Genomic DNA, 13,381 nt, shown 5'->3' on the forward strand with positions numbered 1-13,381 from the left:
TCGTAAATTACTTTATATTGTAGAATCGTATTATTTTTATGCTTTGAATGTTGTATAATATATACATTTTGTATAATATATCACATTATTGATCATATTTATATGACGATTGACCATACATCTTGTTAAATGTCTTATGTCAATAAAGAAATTTCTATTTCTTTTTGAATGATGTTTGAGTGAGGGGATGGAGAGGCATAGTCAATAGAGATACGTGGAGGCAGATAGTTGCGGAGGCCAATGCTCACCACGGGCAGTAGTGCCATACAGGAAGGAGAAAAATGATAGAAAAATAATTCCACTTCAAATAGAACAGCGAAGAAAAATTAAACAAAAAAGTTGGAGATAAAAAAACGAACCACAAAACATATTGTACGAAGCGTTTCGTTGTGATCACAGCTGTGATAACACAACAATATATAACGACTGTGTATAATCCATGCTTTACCGTTAGTGGCCAGCCTAAAACACGGCACAGTTCTAGTGTAAATGTTTCCGATAAAGCAATATAAAAATAAATATCAAATTGAATTTACAATAAAGAAGTGAGAGTGGTTTACCGTAGTTGTAATTTGTTTTGTGTAGGTAGCACTTGCGTGCCACTACCGGATTGCAGTGAAGAGCAGCAAGACAGCAATGGGCCTGCCAGAGGTGATGCTGGGTCTGCTACCAGGCGCGGGGGGCACACAGCGTCTGCCACGCCTCACCTCCATCCCGACGGCACTCGACCTCGAACTCACTGGCAAGTCTGTGCGAGCCGACAAGGCCAAGAAGCTCGGCATTGTCGACCTGCTCGTAGACCCTCTCGGGCCCGGCCTCGACACCCCCGAAAACAGGTCACTATACAATTACCAATTACACCTCATTCAAATTCAAATTTATCTATTCATCAAAAAGCATATTTACAAAATAATAGAGTAACAATAAAATAATTAACATACTCCATGTGTGAATTGCATTCAATAGAATTACATCTCATACAAAAACACACAAATATTGGCAAAGTTTTAGACAGGTGCAATAATGAAACCCCTAAACTGCTGCTTTTCCGAATTGAACAAATTATTTATACTAACAGAATTCATTATCTATTACACTTATTAAACTTTTGACTGACGTTTATGAAATTGCCAATAGAGAATATAATAGTGCCCTTTATTTTAGTACAATACTAGTATAGTGAGGTCCACGTTATGTCTTGTTTGGTTTTTAAAAGCTTCCCAGAGACTCTTATCAGATTATAGGAAGATACCTTTTTATAATGACGGTGGAGGAAGATAGGAGAGCAGCGTTGCTGATTCTCTGCCTTTCCACTGCCTTATATAAAGGATAACTGATATAAAAAAAACAAATCACAATGCTAGGTTCTAAGTGAAGTAATATTCACCTTTAATCCATTCCGTTATGCTCTTCTTTGATATTTTATCATTTAAACCAAAAGGTATTGCATTTATTAATTTCATGCTTGTGTAAATCACTTGTCTTCTAATGAAAGTTAACTTTGTAGGATAAATTTGGAATTTTTCTATTATATTTGGTCAGAAGTTGTAGACATGTTTATTTAATTTAGAAAATTTGTTTTTATTTTTTAATAAGTATTTAAGTAAAGTTTTAACGTAGAGTTGTCTAACTGTAAATACATCAAATTCCTGGAAAATTAAATGAGTGGGGTATAATCTCGGATTATTCAAAATGGTTTTAATAATATTTTTTTGGGCAATAAAAAGGTTGTTCAGGTGTACATCAAATGCTGCACCCCATATGACTACCCCATATTGTAAAACCGATTGTACTAAGGCATGATATACAGTTTTCAAGTTTTTTATGTTCAATATTTTGTTGAGTTTATAGAATTTATATGATATATATTTAAGTTTTTTACATAGAAAAGATATATGAGGTTGCCAATTCAAGTTTTCATCAATTATTACTCCAAGATATTTTGTATTTTTGCCTTTTTGTATTTCTGGGCAATTACATTTTGAGCGGTCAGAGCAATTGGAGTGCAGTTTTACAACTTCCGGTTGTCCAGGGGAAGTTGGTGAAAACGTTATAAATTTTGTTTTATTCACATTTAAACTCATGGTGTTTAAGTCAAGCCATTGCTTTATTATCATTATATCACTTTCGGCATCACTAAACAAGCTCAACCAGTCAGCACTGGATAAGATTATAGCCGTATCATCGGTAAATGACACAATCTTGCCATTTTTTAATTAAAATTTTAATAGGTCATTTTCATATATTAAGAATAAAACAGGCGATAGGACCGTTCCTTGCAGTAAGCCATACGATGTTAGATTTAGTGTGCTTTTTTGTGAATTTAGGGTTAAAATTTGGGATCTATCTTGTAAGTAGCTTCTAAATAAATTTAAAGTAATTCCCCTAATTCCTATTTTGTGTAATTTTATAAAGAGTGTTTCGTGTGGTATCGTGTCGAATGCTTTAGATAGGTCTAGAAATATTGACATGGTTTTATTTTTGTTATTTAAATTGTCACTAATCTCATTTATGAAACAACATAATTCATCCTCTGTGCTTTTATTACTTTGAAAACCAAATTGACATTTCTCTATTATATCGTGCTTGTATAAAACATTTATTAGTCTTACTTTAATTAGTTTTTCAACAATTTTAGCTAAATTGCTGAGAAGGCTGATTGGCCTGTAGTTATTTGCTTTAGTTTTGTCACCACCTTTAAATAATGGTTTTAGTTTAGCAATTTTGAAATGATCAGGGAATATACCTGTAACAAAAATTTTATTTGTAATGTCTGCTATGGGTGAAGCAATAAGTGGAGCAATTTGCTTCAGAATGAAGTTGGATATGTTATCAATCCCAGGGATAGCATTATTTTTTAATTTATGAATTGTTTCTTCTACATCGGAAGGGCCAACTGGAGTTAAGAAACAAGAGTTTTGAAGGGTAGAATAATTATTAAATTCCAAATTCGTTGGATTTCCACTTTTTGGTATGGCTTCCGCCTGTCTAGAACCTACGCTAGCAAAGAAGCTATTCAGTGTGGATGCTTCTATATTAATCTTTTCATTTGAGATATTTTTTCGTCTATGATTTCATTAATGCATTTCCAGAGGTTTCTAGGATTTTGACTGCTTTTATTTATTGAATTTGAATAATAGTTATATTTTGTTGACAGTATCAATTTATTCAATATGTTCTTATAGACCTTTTAATCTTCCTTCAATTTCGTATTAAAAGGTTCCCTTTTTAGTTGTTTGTACATTTTATCTTTTTTATTAATGGCATTAATTAACCCTGGAGTAATCCATGGTAATATGGGTTTTTTATTGTGTGGTATATGTATCTCATTAGAGGAAATATTAATAAATCGATTTAATGTATCAACAAAGCAAGTTACCATCTGGTTAACTCCAATATTTTCATTCTTGAAGTCGGTGAATAAGTTGTCCTGAGCAATTCTTTAAGTTTATCGTAGTTTATTTTTTTAGAAGTAATTTTGTGATTTTTGTGTTTGTTTATGTTACCTACATATCCTAGATTGAGTGAAACTGAGAAGTGGTCAGTAATATTAGTTTTTAATATATTTCCTGTCCTATATTTGATGTTTTATCTGTATTTTTTAGGAAAATGTGATCTAGGCAGGTTTCAGACTTATCAGTTACTCTAGTGTAGCCAGTTATATAAGGTTTATATCCATTACTATTCATTATATCTAAATATTCATGAGTTATTTTATTATTTACGCATATGTTTATATTTATATCTCCTGCAAAACAAACATCAACATCGTTTGGAATATTGGTTAAATACTTTTCAACACATTCTAAAAAGTTGGACACATTTCCATTTGGAGATCTATAGAAATTTACCGCTTTAATATACTGATTTTTAAAAATTTACCGCTGAGAGTTTCAACTTCAATACAAATAGAATTGCCCTCCCTAATATCACAATCAACTACATTATAGTTCAGATATTCATATATATATATATATATATATATATATATATATATATATATATATATATATATATATATATATAATATATATATATATATATATATGCATAAGCCATCACACTTATTCATACTATCTCTCTTATCCACAACCTTATATCCTGGTATATACTATATTGTAAAGGCTGTGTTTTCATTACACCAAGTTTCAGTAAGTAATATTATGTCGTGTTTAGTTTTATAATTTTCAAGAGTGTATAGGAATTCATCGAAATTTTTACTTAAACTACGAATATTCATCGAGTATATATTCAAAAAGTGTACCTCACCATCCTCAACATTCGGTATGTAGTTGATATAATCGTCTATCTCATTTGTTCTATTATTTTCTTTATCATACAATGAAAACAGGTCTTCTACTATGTTAGTCATACAAAAAGAAAAGAGTTATCAAGTAAATAAAAAATCAGTCTTCTTTGCGTCGGTCCTATGCGTTGTGGTCCACGGGTACTGAGTGTTGATTTCCATCCTTTCCCTTCAACTCCAAGTAGTCCAGGTCCGCTTTCGTTGAGATGCGCTCGGGTCTTGTATCTCCATTTTCCTGATGAAAATTTTTCCGTTTCTGAACCATGTGAACTTGAAGTTGTGCTTTTTAGCGAAATTTTTCGTGCTGTACAAGAGCTCTTTAAAATATGGAGAGAGATTTTCATTTATATACACTGGACCATCTTTCAAGTTTCTGTTTATGTGAGTAGTTTTAAACTGAGTTTGCACAATGCCCCCTGTTTGTACATTTTCTCTTTCATTGTTTGCTTTCTCTCTCAAATCCTTGAGAAACTTTCTGTAGCTCAATAGCCATTGGTTTTTTGTAGTTCTGTTAATAAATCTGACAATTATTGGTTGTTCTTTCCCTTTCTTTGCCGGTAGTCTATGGGCGATATCAATTTCTGCATCATTGTACCCAATCTGAAGACTTTTGGCCACATCATGGAGAATCGCATTTACATTTTCTTCCTTAGTAACAGGAATTCCATGAATTTCCAAATTGTTTGATCTTGTGTACTGTTGAAATTCGTACAATTGTGCCTCTAAATCAACTAATTTCTCTTTCATGAAAGCATTTCTGCGTGAAAGCATTTTTTTCATGATCTGCAATCAAAAGATTAAAGCCTAGAGTAGCTCCTGGGCCTGATTGTTTTCCTTCCTTCATTGTTAAGGGTTGTGGTGAGCTATTAATAAGACCGTTGAAATATTCATTTGACCTGTCACTGAGAAATGGAGTCTTTCCAAGTAGATGGAAGGTCTCAAAGATAATCCCAATTTTCAAGTCTGGCAGGAGAGATGACATCATGAACTATAGACCAATCAGTATATTGTCTGTCTTTGCTAAGGTTTATGAGAGGGCTCTTTATTATGAGATTCTATGGTAATCACGACCAATACTGTCTGAAAGTCAGCATGGTTTTCTTCCTGAAAGATCTGTTGTGACAAATTTATTGGAGTTTACAGTATCTGCCTCCAATGTACTTGATGCCGGTGGAGAAATGGATGTGATCTATACTGATTTTAGTAAAGCCTTTGACCGTGTTAATCATTGCATATTGTTGAAGAGGCTGTCACAGCTGGGCTTTAGTAGTGCTTTGCTTTGGTTGATTTATTCAGAAGTTACCTGTTTCAAAGAAAAAAAATTGTAACTGTTCAAGGAAGGGTCTCTCATGCTTATTTCAGTACGTCTGGTGTCCCCCAGGGTAGCAATCTGGGGCCCCTTTTGTTCTTGCTATTAATAAATGAGTTACCACTTCAGATACCCAACTCCAAGTGCTTGATATTCGCTGACGATATGAAGATCTACAAAGAGGTGAGAGGATTGGATGATTGCTATTCCTTGCAGGCTGATGTTGACAGAGTTGCATTGTGGTGCCATGTGAATAAGCTTGATATCAATGTAAAAAAGTGTAAATGTATGACTTTCTCCAGAAAGGTTAATCCAGCTCGTTATCCCTACTCAATCAATGGTGTGTGCTTGGAGAGGGTAGCAATGTGTAAGGATCTTGGTATTGTATTCAGTTGTACATTGTCCTTTTCAGCACATGTTGATCACATCATTGGCAGAGCGAACAAGCTATTGGACTTTGTTCTGAGAAACTCTACCGGCTTCAATAATGTTGAGACTGTTGTAACTCTGTATCAGTCGCTAGTCAGAAGTGTCCTAGAGTATGGATCTATTGTCTGGAGTCCCTCTACTCATCAGGATACATTAAGAGTCGAACAAGTACAGAATAAGCTTCTTCGCTTCCTATTTTATATGCAATTTAGAAGAGCCTGTCCCTTGGGTTTTCTTTCTGGACGTTTGAGATCCCTTTTCAATATGGACTCTTTGAGGGCTAGACGTGACAGGTTTTCATTGATGTTTGTGGTGTCACTTTTGAAAACTTACATTAATTCACCCGCTCCCCTCTCTAGGATTGGTTTCCAGGTACCCACGTTCAATGTCAGAAGAGTTAGGACCTTTCATATACCAAGATCAAGGACCCTTCATAACTTCTGCTCTCCACTTAATAGAGTTCTGAGGCTATTCAATAGCGTGTTGATGTGCATGGCCCTGTTAGTGAGGTTAGAAGGCGCATTATTGAGGCTATTCAAAATTGAATTTGAATTCAGTTTCTGAATTGATTCAATTAACATGATGTCCGTGATTCTTATTAATTTTATAGAGTTGATCAAACCTACAGTTTAAATCCCTTAACTTTTATACTTGAATATTTGTTGTTGTTAAAACTTTTTCTTTTTTCTTCTCTGCTTTCATCAATTTTCTTCCCACAGTGGCACATGTTTTCCATTAACCTGTTTCTATGCTCAATTGTAGGCCTATTCGTTTTATAACTTATTGGATAAGTTAGATTAGTTTTTATTCTGTATTTATTATTTATGCTTAGATTACTTACAATTACTTATGCTTTCCTCATACTTATCAACTTTCTTATGTATTTGTGAATTGCATGTACTGTATCTCTCATTTTTATTTCTTTTAGTAACTTACTTTTTTCGATTGTAAATGGTAGTGAAGACTGGTTTGGGCTTAATGCCTGTAGTCTGTAATAGTTGTTCTGTAATAAATAAACATGTAAACATATTCCTTAGAGATTTTCACATTATCAGCCTTATATTTCTCTATTGATAGATTTTATTCATCTATCTTCGACGAAAAAAGTCCACCGATTTACGAAGGTCCTTCATTTCCTCCATAAATTGATTAAGCTCCGCGGGATATCACAAGCCGAACCTCTCTAATCAATTCATCTCTGAATTTAACCGATAAGCTAGCTGTAACATCGGTTTCAGAATCGGAGACCTTCGCATTTTTGCATCCAAGGCATTTCCATTTCTCTCGACTTGCCTTAGAAAACTTTTTGTAATTTTTTCGGTAAATCCTACACACTCATAGTAGAAAGATAAGGCGCAGTCATTGCAAGTAATTACATCAATATCTGAATAATTATTTTCCATAATTGCAATTGCATTTCAACATTGCTTATTTGTATGAATAGCTTTAATGCATACAATTATTATTTGAAATAGTTTTTGGGTTGAGACTAATAAATTCCGTGAGGATTGGTAAGAAAGTATAATGAGTTGCCAAGAGAGCTAACGTGGCAGGTTTGATAAGGAAACTCCTGATTCACGGGAATTGAATATATCAACAGCTATTGAAAATGTCTGAAGAGAATCAATTAGAGAAGTCAAGACGTCTTCAATCAGCACTTACGGTTAAATATTTCATACAATGTTATATTCAATTGAGCCATAGAAAATATTTTTAAATTAGGTTATTAGAAGTTCGTCTAATTATTAATTGGATGAGGAAATACAATAAAATTGATTTTTATCTTTCTCTATATTAATCTTGATCAGTAGGTCATGTCAGAGGCCCTGAAATTGATCAGCTGCGACCTGAAAACTCTGACACCAGACCTGAGCCAGCCAGGTCACTCGATATTATTATTATTATTATTATTAGTGGTTCCCAATAAGAGGCCAGCGAAAGCTCTGGAAGTGCTCCGCGAGGAGCCGGAGGGAATAAAAATTGGTGTTTTGAACTTTATTAGTGTTTTTAAAATTATCTTTATCAATACTTTTTGCATTTGTATGAAGAGTTGTGATTACCTGGCTGATAGCACTAGTTAACTGTTAATCTACTCACTACAAATCTATAATGCTCTTCTTCCAAACTTGATGCGTTTTTTCTGTTTTATTTTCCAATTGTTTACTATTTGTATTCAAGCTACAAATTACATTACTTACAGTTATTTATTGTTATACTTTTTGGACCCACTGCAAATTTCGAAACAAATTTGGGCAGGGCCTGTTGGTCATTTTCTGATTATATATATGATTTGAATACATAAGTTGAGTTTTCAATCATTTGAAATTCAATTGTAACTTGAGAAAACATAATCGCTCTAGCCATATAAAGCTGAACAATCGAAAAATTTTATTCATCAAGCACTGATGCATTCTTATTTAAACTGCTTATCAAACTGGTTTTATCAAACATCAAATTGTTAGCGAATTTCCTTTCAATTTTTGTCTCTTCTCTATTTTCTAGGACTATCGAATATTTGGAAGAGGTTGCGATCAAATCAGCGAAGGATCTAGCCTCGGGTGCTTTGAAACCAGATAGAAGTAAAAAGGGTCTTGCTGACAAAGTTATGAATTTTGCACTCCAGTACGATTGGGTGAAAGATCAAGTATTCACAAAAGCAAAGTCTCAAGTCATGAAAATGACTGGTGGTCTCTACCCGGCTCCTCTCAAGGTACATCCATTGAAATTATTATTATCTTTTATGTTTCAGGCACTTGATCGTATTTTGCTAACATTCTACTAGACATATTTATCACTTAAAACATATCTTAACAATGGTTCTTAAGAAACATCAGGGTCAACCAAAAACGGTTTCTCTCCCTCTGTGATTGAAATAACGTTGACAAAAATTGGTCTTGTTCCAAGAAAATAATATGTTATCATATTATAATATTAGTTAGTATTTTGTTAAATCTTTTTCAGATTTTGGAAGTGATCAGAACCGGAGTAGACAAGGGACCGAAAGCTGGCTACGAAGCTGAAAGCAATGGCTTCGCCGAACTGGCAATGACACCTCAGAGCAAGGGTTTGATCGGCTTATTCAAAGGACAAACTGAATGCAAGAAAAACAGATTCGGAAAGCCACAAAAAGATATTAAGTAAGGGCATGAGTAGTTCACAAAGCTCATTTTATATACTTCTGTTTCTACTTTTTCTACTTGATAAAACGGCTTGAAATACTAGAACCAACGGTCTAATCCGCGAAAATGGATACGATCTCAAAGTGGGTTACCAAACATAAAAGACTGAAAACCACTGATCCAATTGAAAGCTGCTACTACATTGGTAGCGAAACTATTGAACTAGACATGATGTTAAAATGTTAATTTTGAAAAACTATATACAGTATTTCAAGCAAGTATTTAGTAGTATCCAAATTTGGATATTTATTATCGAATATTGTTGATTGCCTGGTTACTATTTCATGATAGAAACCCATATTCGCGTGAATGCGAGATGAGATTTTGCCTGGTTTAACCATGCGTTATTAGAATACATACTCTATTTATTGTACTTATTTATGAGGATAAATTACTAGTAACAGGAGAAATGAAACTTGCCCATTATTTTGTCATCTGCAGTAAAAGTAAAGGGAGGCTTTGTTTGTAACTAATTTTGGATTATCACGTAGTCTACGATACTTGAGTATCTTTCAAATAACCCCTAAAATTACATATTTTCGTCCTCCATCCCGGCTGTTAGCCGGAAATTCAAGTATGTCCCCAAGGCCGAACCAACATGTACACTTAAAATTCAGAATCATGTGGGTAGACTTCTTGAATCATTCAATCCAAATTTTAGAAATGCATCAACATTTTATTGAGAATGTAATAAGCCTACTATATTGCTCTTTGAATGATACAAAATTCTGTGATTGAGAATATTTCTGGGATACCTATGCTGTTGTTGATTTTTCAAGTACATTCGTTTGTGTACTTTCCAGGACTGTCGCAGTGGTAGGAGCAGGTCTGATGGGTGCTGGCATCGCACATGTTTCAGTAGATAAGGGATACAATGTAATTCTGAAAGACACCACTGAACAAGGTTTGAGCCGAGGAGTCAGTCAGATTCAGACCGGTCTGTCAGGGGCTGTCAAAAGGAAGAAGATTAGCAGGTAACGTCATTGCTATACAATATCTAAAATCATCTGAATTTGAATTTTATCATACGAACTGTTCGTTGAGGTGTCCTATTTCCACTTTAATTTCATGTGCAAATTTAATTCAATATTGTGGTTGGAGAAAGTCTCTACACTAAAAGAGCAATTAGAATTCGGGAGAATTCATTACTGCCTTAAAAATGTCTGCTTTGACGGCGATTGCATTATATTATTCAATCAACTTCAGACGAGAACAATCCAGTGTTGAGAGTGTGGCTATGCTGGGGACGCACGACAATGTCGAACGCCTCCCACATGGCAAGGCGCTCTCGACTCAGGAATAGAGAGTCCCAGACAAGGTGCTCTTGGCTTGCTAAGCTCATATCTGTGCTCAAATGCATTGTGCCTTTCTCTAAGAAAAAATGGCTTCATAGTCAGCATAGGAGCAAATTTAATTGAATGAACACCTTGGTCATTTTTTGTAAACAATTTTATTTTCAGTTTCTCAAATTTATTTATTTTTTTCAAGAAACAGAAAAATGTAAAATCTATAACATTTGGGTAGTTTTCTCAGCTTTGAAATGATAATCCTTCACGCGCTCTACGTTGATCTCTCGCTTTAATTTGTTTTCTAGCGCCCTCTTAGGAAAACCTTGTATGATTTCTGCTGAATACCTACATCAAGCTGGAACTTGTTAAAACTTTTCATGACTTCTGCATGATGACGATCTCAATCTCTTCGTTACAAGCCGAATAATAATGCTGAACCTTCATCCATAGTTTATTATGAGCATCGAAACTACTTAATTTTATATTCACCGTTTTCAATGTGTGAACTAGATTTTCATCTATGTATCCATGAAAAACAAGTATGTTATACTGTATGTGGTTTTTTGATGATGGGGTGTCCTCTACGGAAAGCTCTCACCTCGCCTGAAATGTATTTTGGCCGTCAATGAGCCAGTTGGGAATTACTGAGATATTGCATTTATTCAAATGCTAATGAAATAATAATTATTATTTAACAAAAATCCAAATTAAATGCTGTAAATTACATAATTTCCCGGGCTAACAAGTAACTTTTGAATTGTAGCGCTCATCGATTTTCCATCTACAGGGTGGCCACCTACCGGGAAAACCTTGAATTCCTCATGAATTTCTCCAATTAGGCTACTCATGAATTTTTCATAAATTTCAATTAATTTAGTAAAGAAGTGTACAGTAACAATAAACTCAAAATGAAAAAATTCTTAATGGTTGGCAATAATAATTGGCAATGTTTTTGAACTACCTAACAAAAAAATATTTAAAAACATCGATATTCTTGTCATGTCAAAAATTATAAAAATATTCTGAAATTTAAATATGCTATTCGCAATTCCTCATGGAAGATCAAACTGAAGATTTCTATAATGAATTATTCACGAATGTATCTTGTTCCTCAAATACCGCGGATACTCTACGTGGAAAATTTGAAATTTTACTCTGGAAAACCGGGAATTACTCATGAATATTTTATTTTAAAATGAGTGGCCACCCTGATTTAGCTGTTTACCCCTTTGTCAATATTTGCAGTAGCAGAAGTCTTCGGGGTGATTTACAGCATTTAATTTTGATTTTCGTTCAATAATAATTGTTAGCCTCATGACTGTTCAGCTGGAACTCTTATCATTTCCATCCGAAAGCATGGAAGTGAGACCTGACTAAAATCTTCTGATCTTAGCTGAGATCAATTCCTAGGCTGCTAAATAATATCTATCCAATAGCTTTTTCAATCCAATGTATATAAACTTCTGTCCAATAAAATACAATTTTGAAATTTTTCATCTGTAAATCTGTATATAGTAATATACACATCCTTTCATAATATGCAAATACAATATCATAATATATATTTAATAATATTAACATAATTTGTTAACCTAAATTCTGTTTTCCATTTGTTTTAGCTTGGAAAGAGATCGTTACGTAGCATCGTTAGAATCGACACTTTCTTATGATAAGTTCAAAAATGCCGATATTGTAATCGAAGCTGTGTTCGAAGATATTAATATTAAACACAAAGTTATTAATGAGCTAGAGAAAGTAGTACCTCCGCATTGCATTATTGCTACCAACACAAGTGCCATCCCCATCTCAAAGGTTGCTGCCGCCAGTAAACGACCAGAAAATGTAAGTTTCCTACCTTTCATATCATGCACTACTAGACAATAGAATAATATTACAGTAATTGAAGGCTGCTCTCTCCAGAACCATAATACATGGAATTTCTATTTCAAAATTACTTGATTTAAAAACTTGCAAGTTTCAATGTGCATCACTAGGATTTTTTCAGATGTAAAAATGGAAGTTATGCACACATTAACTACATTAGTTTTTCACACATTGATAACTTTATGGTTTGAAGTTTGTAAATACGATTCACATACTCCTCCTACACACATCAGACATCTCCACGTACTCTATGTTGGTTGGACATGAAATCTTCAACTGACTCACTTCATGAGACTGACTATCGTGGTTTCATCCCTGTTCACCTAAAAGAGATTTATATACAGGGTGTTTACGAACCCCCTACCAATACTCTAGATAAGGCATTGTTCCTGGGAAACAAACATAACTAAATATCATATTTAAATTGTCCGAAAGTCTTTAGTTACTCACACAGCGGCCATTTTGCTTTTTTCACTTTTTTAAAAATAATGGCTAAACATACGAAATTTACTTGTTGAAATTTAAACTTTGCACGATCATTTATAACAACTAGACAAAGCTAGAAAAAAATATGATAATTTTTCAAATTCATAAAACAAAATAGCGGCCATTTTAAATCTTGTTTCTCAAATAACTCAGAAACCGTTGGTTTTACAAAAACTTTACAAGAATAACTTTTTTTAGTAAATTTTATTGACTATCGATTGGTACCAGATTTTTCAAGATTGGACCAACCAATATTAACTGATATAGCCTATGGCATACCTTAACGATAGGTGACCATTGAAAGTTTGTTGCAGTGCAAACCAAGGCATGCTGATGCAACAATCTCCCTCAATGATGCAACAATCTATATTTGCATTGTATGTTAATTATAAGCGATTTTAGGTCATTTAAAGCAATAAAATAACGTTACATAACCCTCTAAAGGTGGGTCACCAACCACTTAAGTTGCCATATCCCAGTTAATATTGATTCAATCTTG

At 33.8% G+C, this 13,381-nt stretch overlaps 1 protein-coding gene across 1 annotated transcript in view; it reads left to right on the forward strand.

Annotated features, from left to right (window-relative positions):
- Positions 1-13,381, forward strand: part of LOC111051734 (trifunctional enzyme subunit alpha, mitochondrial) — a 29,594-nt gene that overhangs the window by 8,418 nt on the left and 7,795 nt on the right. Inside the window, exons 4-8 of the mRNA XM_022338276.2 lie at positions 586-836; positions 8,547-8,754; positions 9,006-9,181; positions 10,027-10,197; positions 12,132-12,354. Coding sequence (XP_022193968.2) covers positions 586-836; positions 8,547-8,754; positions 9,006-9,181; positions 10,027-10,197; positions 12,132-12,354 — 1,029 coding nt within the window. The remainder of the gene's footprint in view (positions 1-585; positions 837-8,546; positions 8,755-9,005; positions 9,182-10,026; positions 10,198-12,131; positions 12,355-13,381) is intronic.

Source organism: Nilaparvata lugens, chromosome 3, assembly GCF_014356525.2.
Source record: "Nilaparvata lugens isolate BPH chromosome 3, ASM1435652v1, whole genome shotgun sequence".
In the NCBI taxonomy this organism is placed as follows: domain Eukaryota; kingdom Metazoa; phylum Arthropoda; class Insecta; order Hemiptera; family Delphacidae; genus Nilaparvata; species Nilaparvata lugens.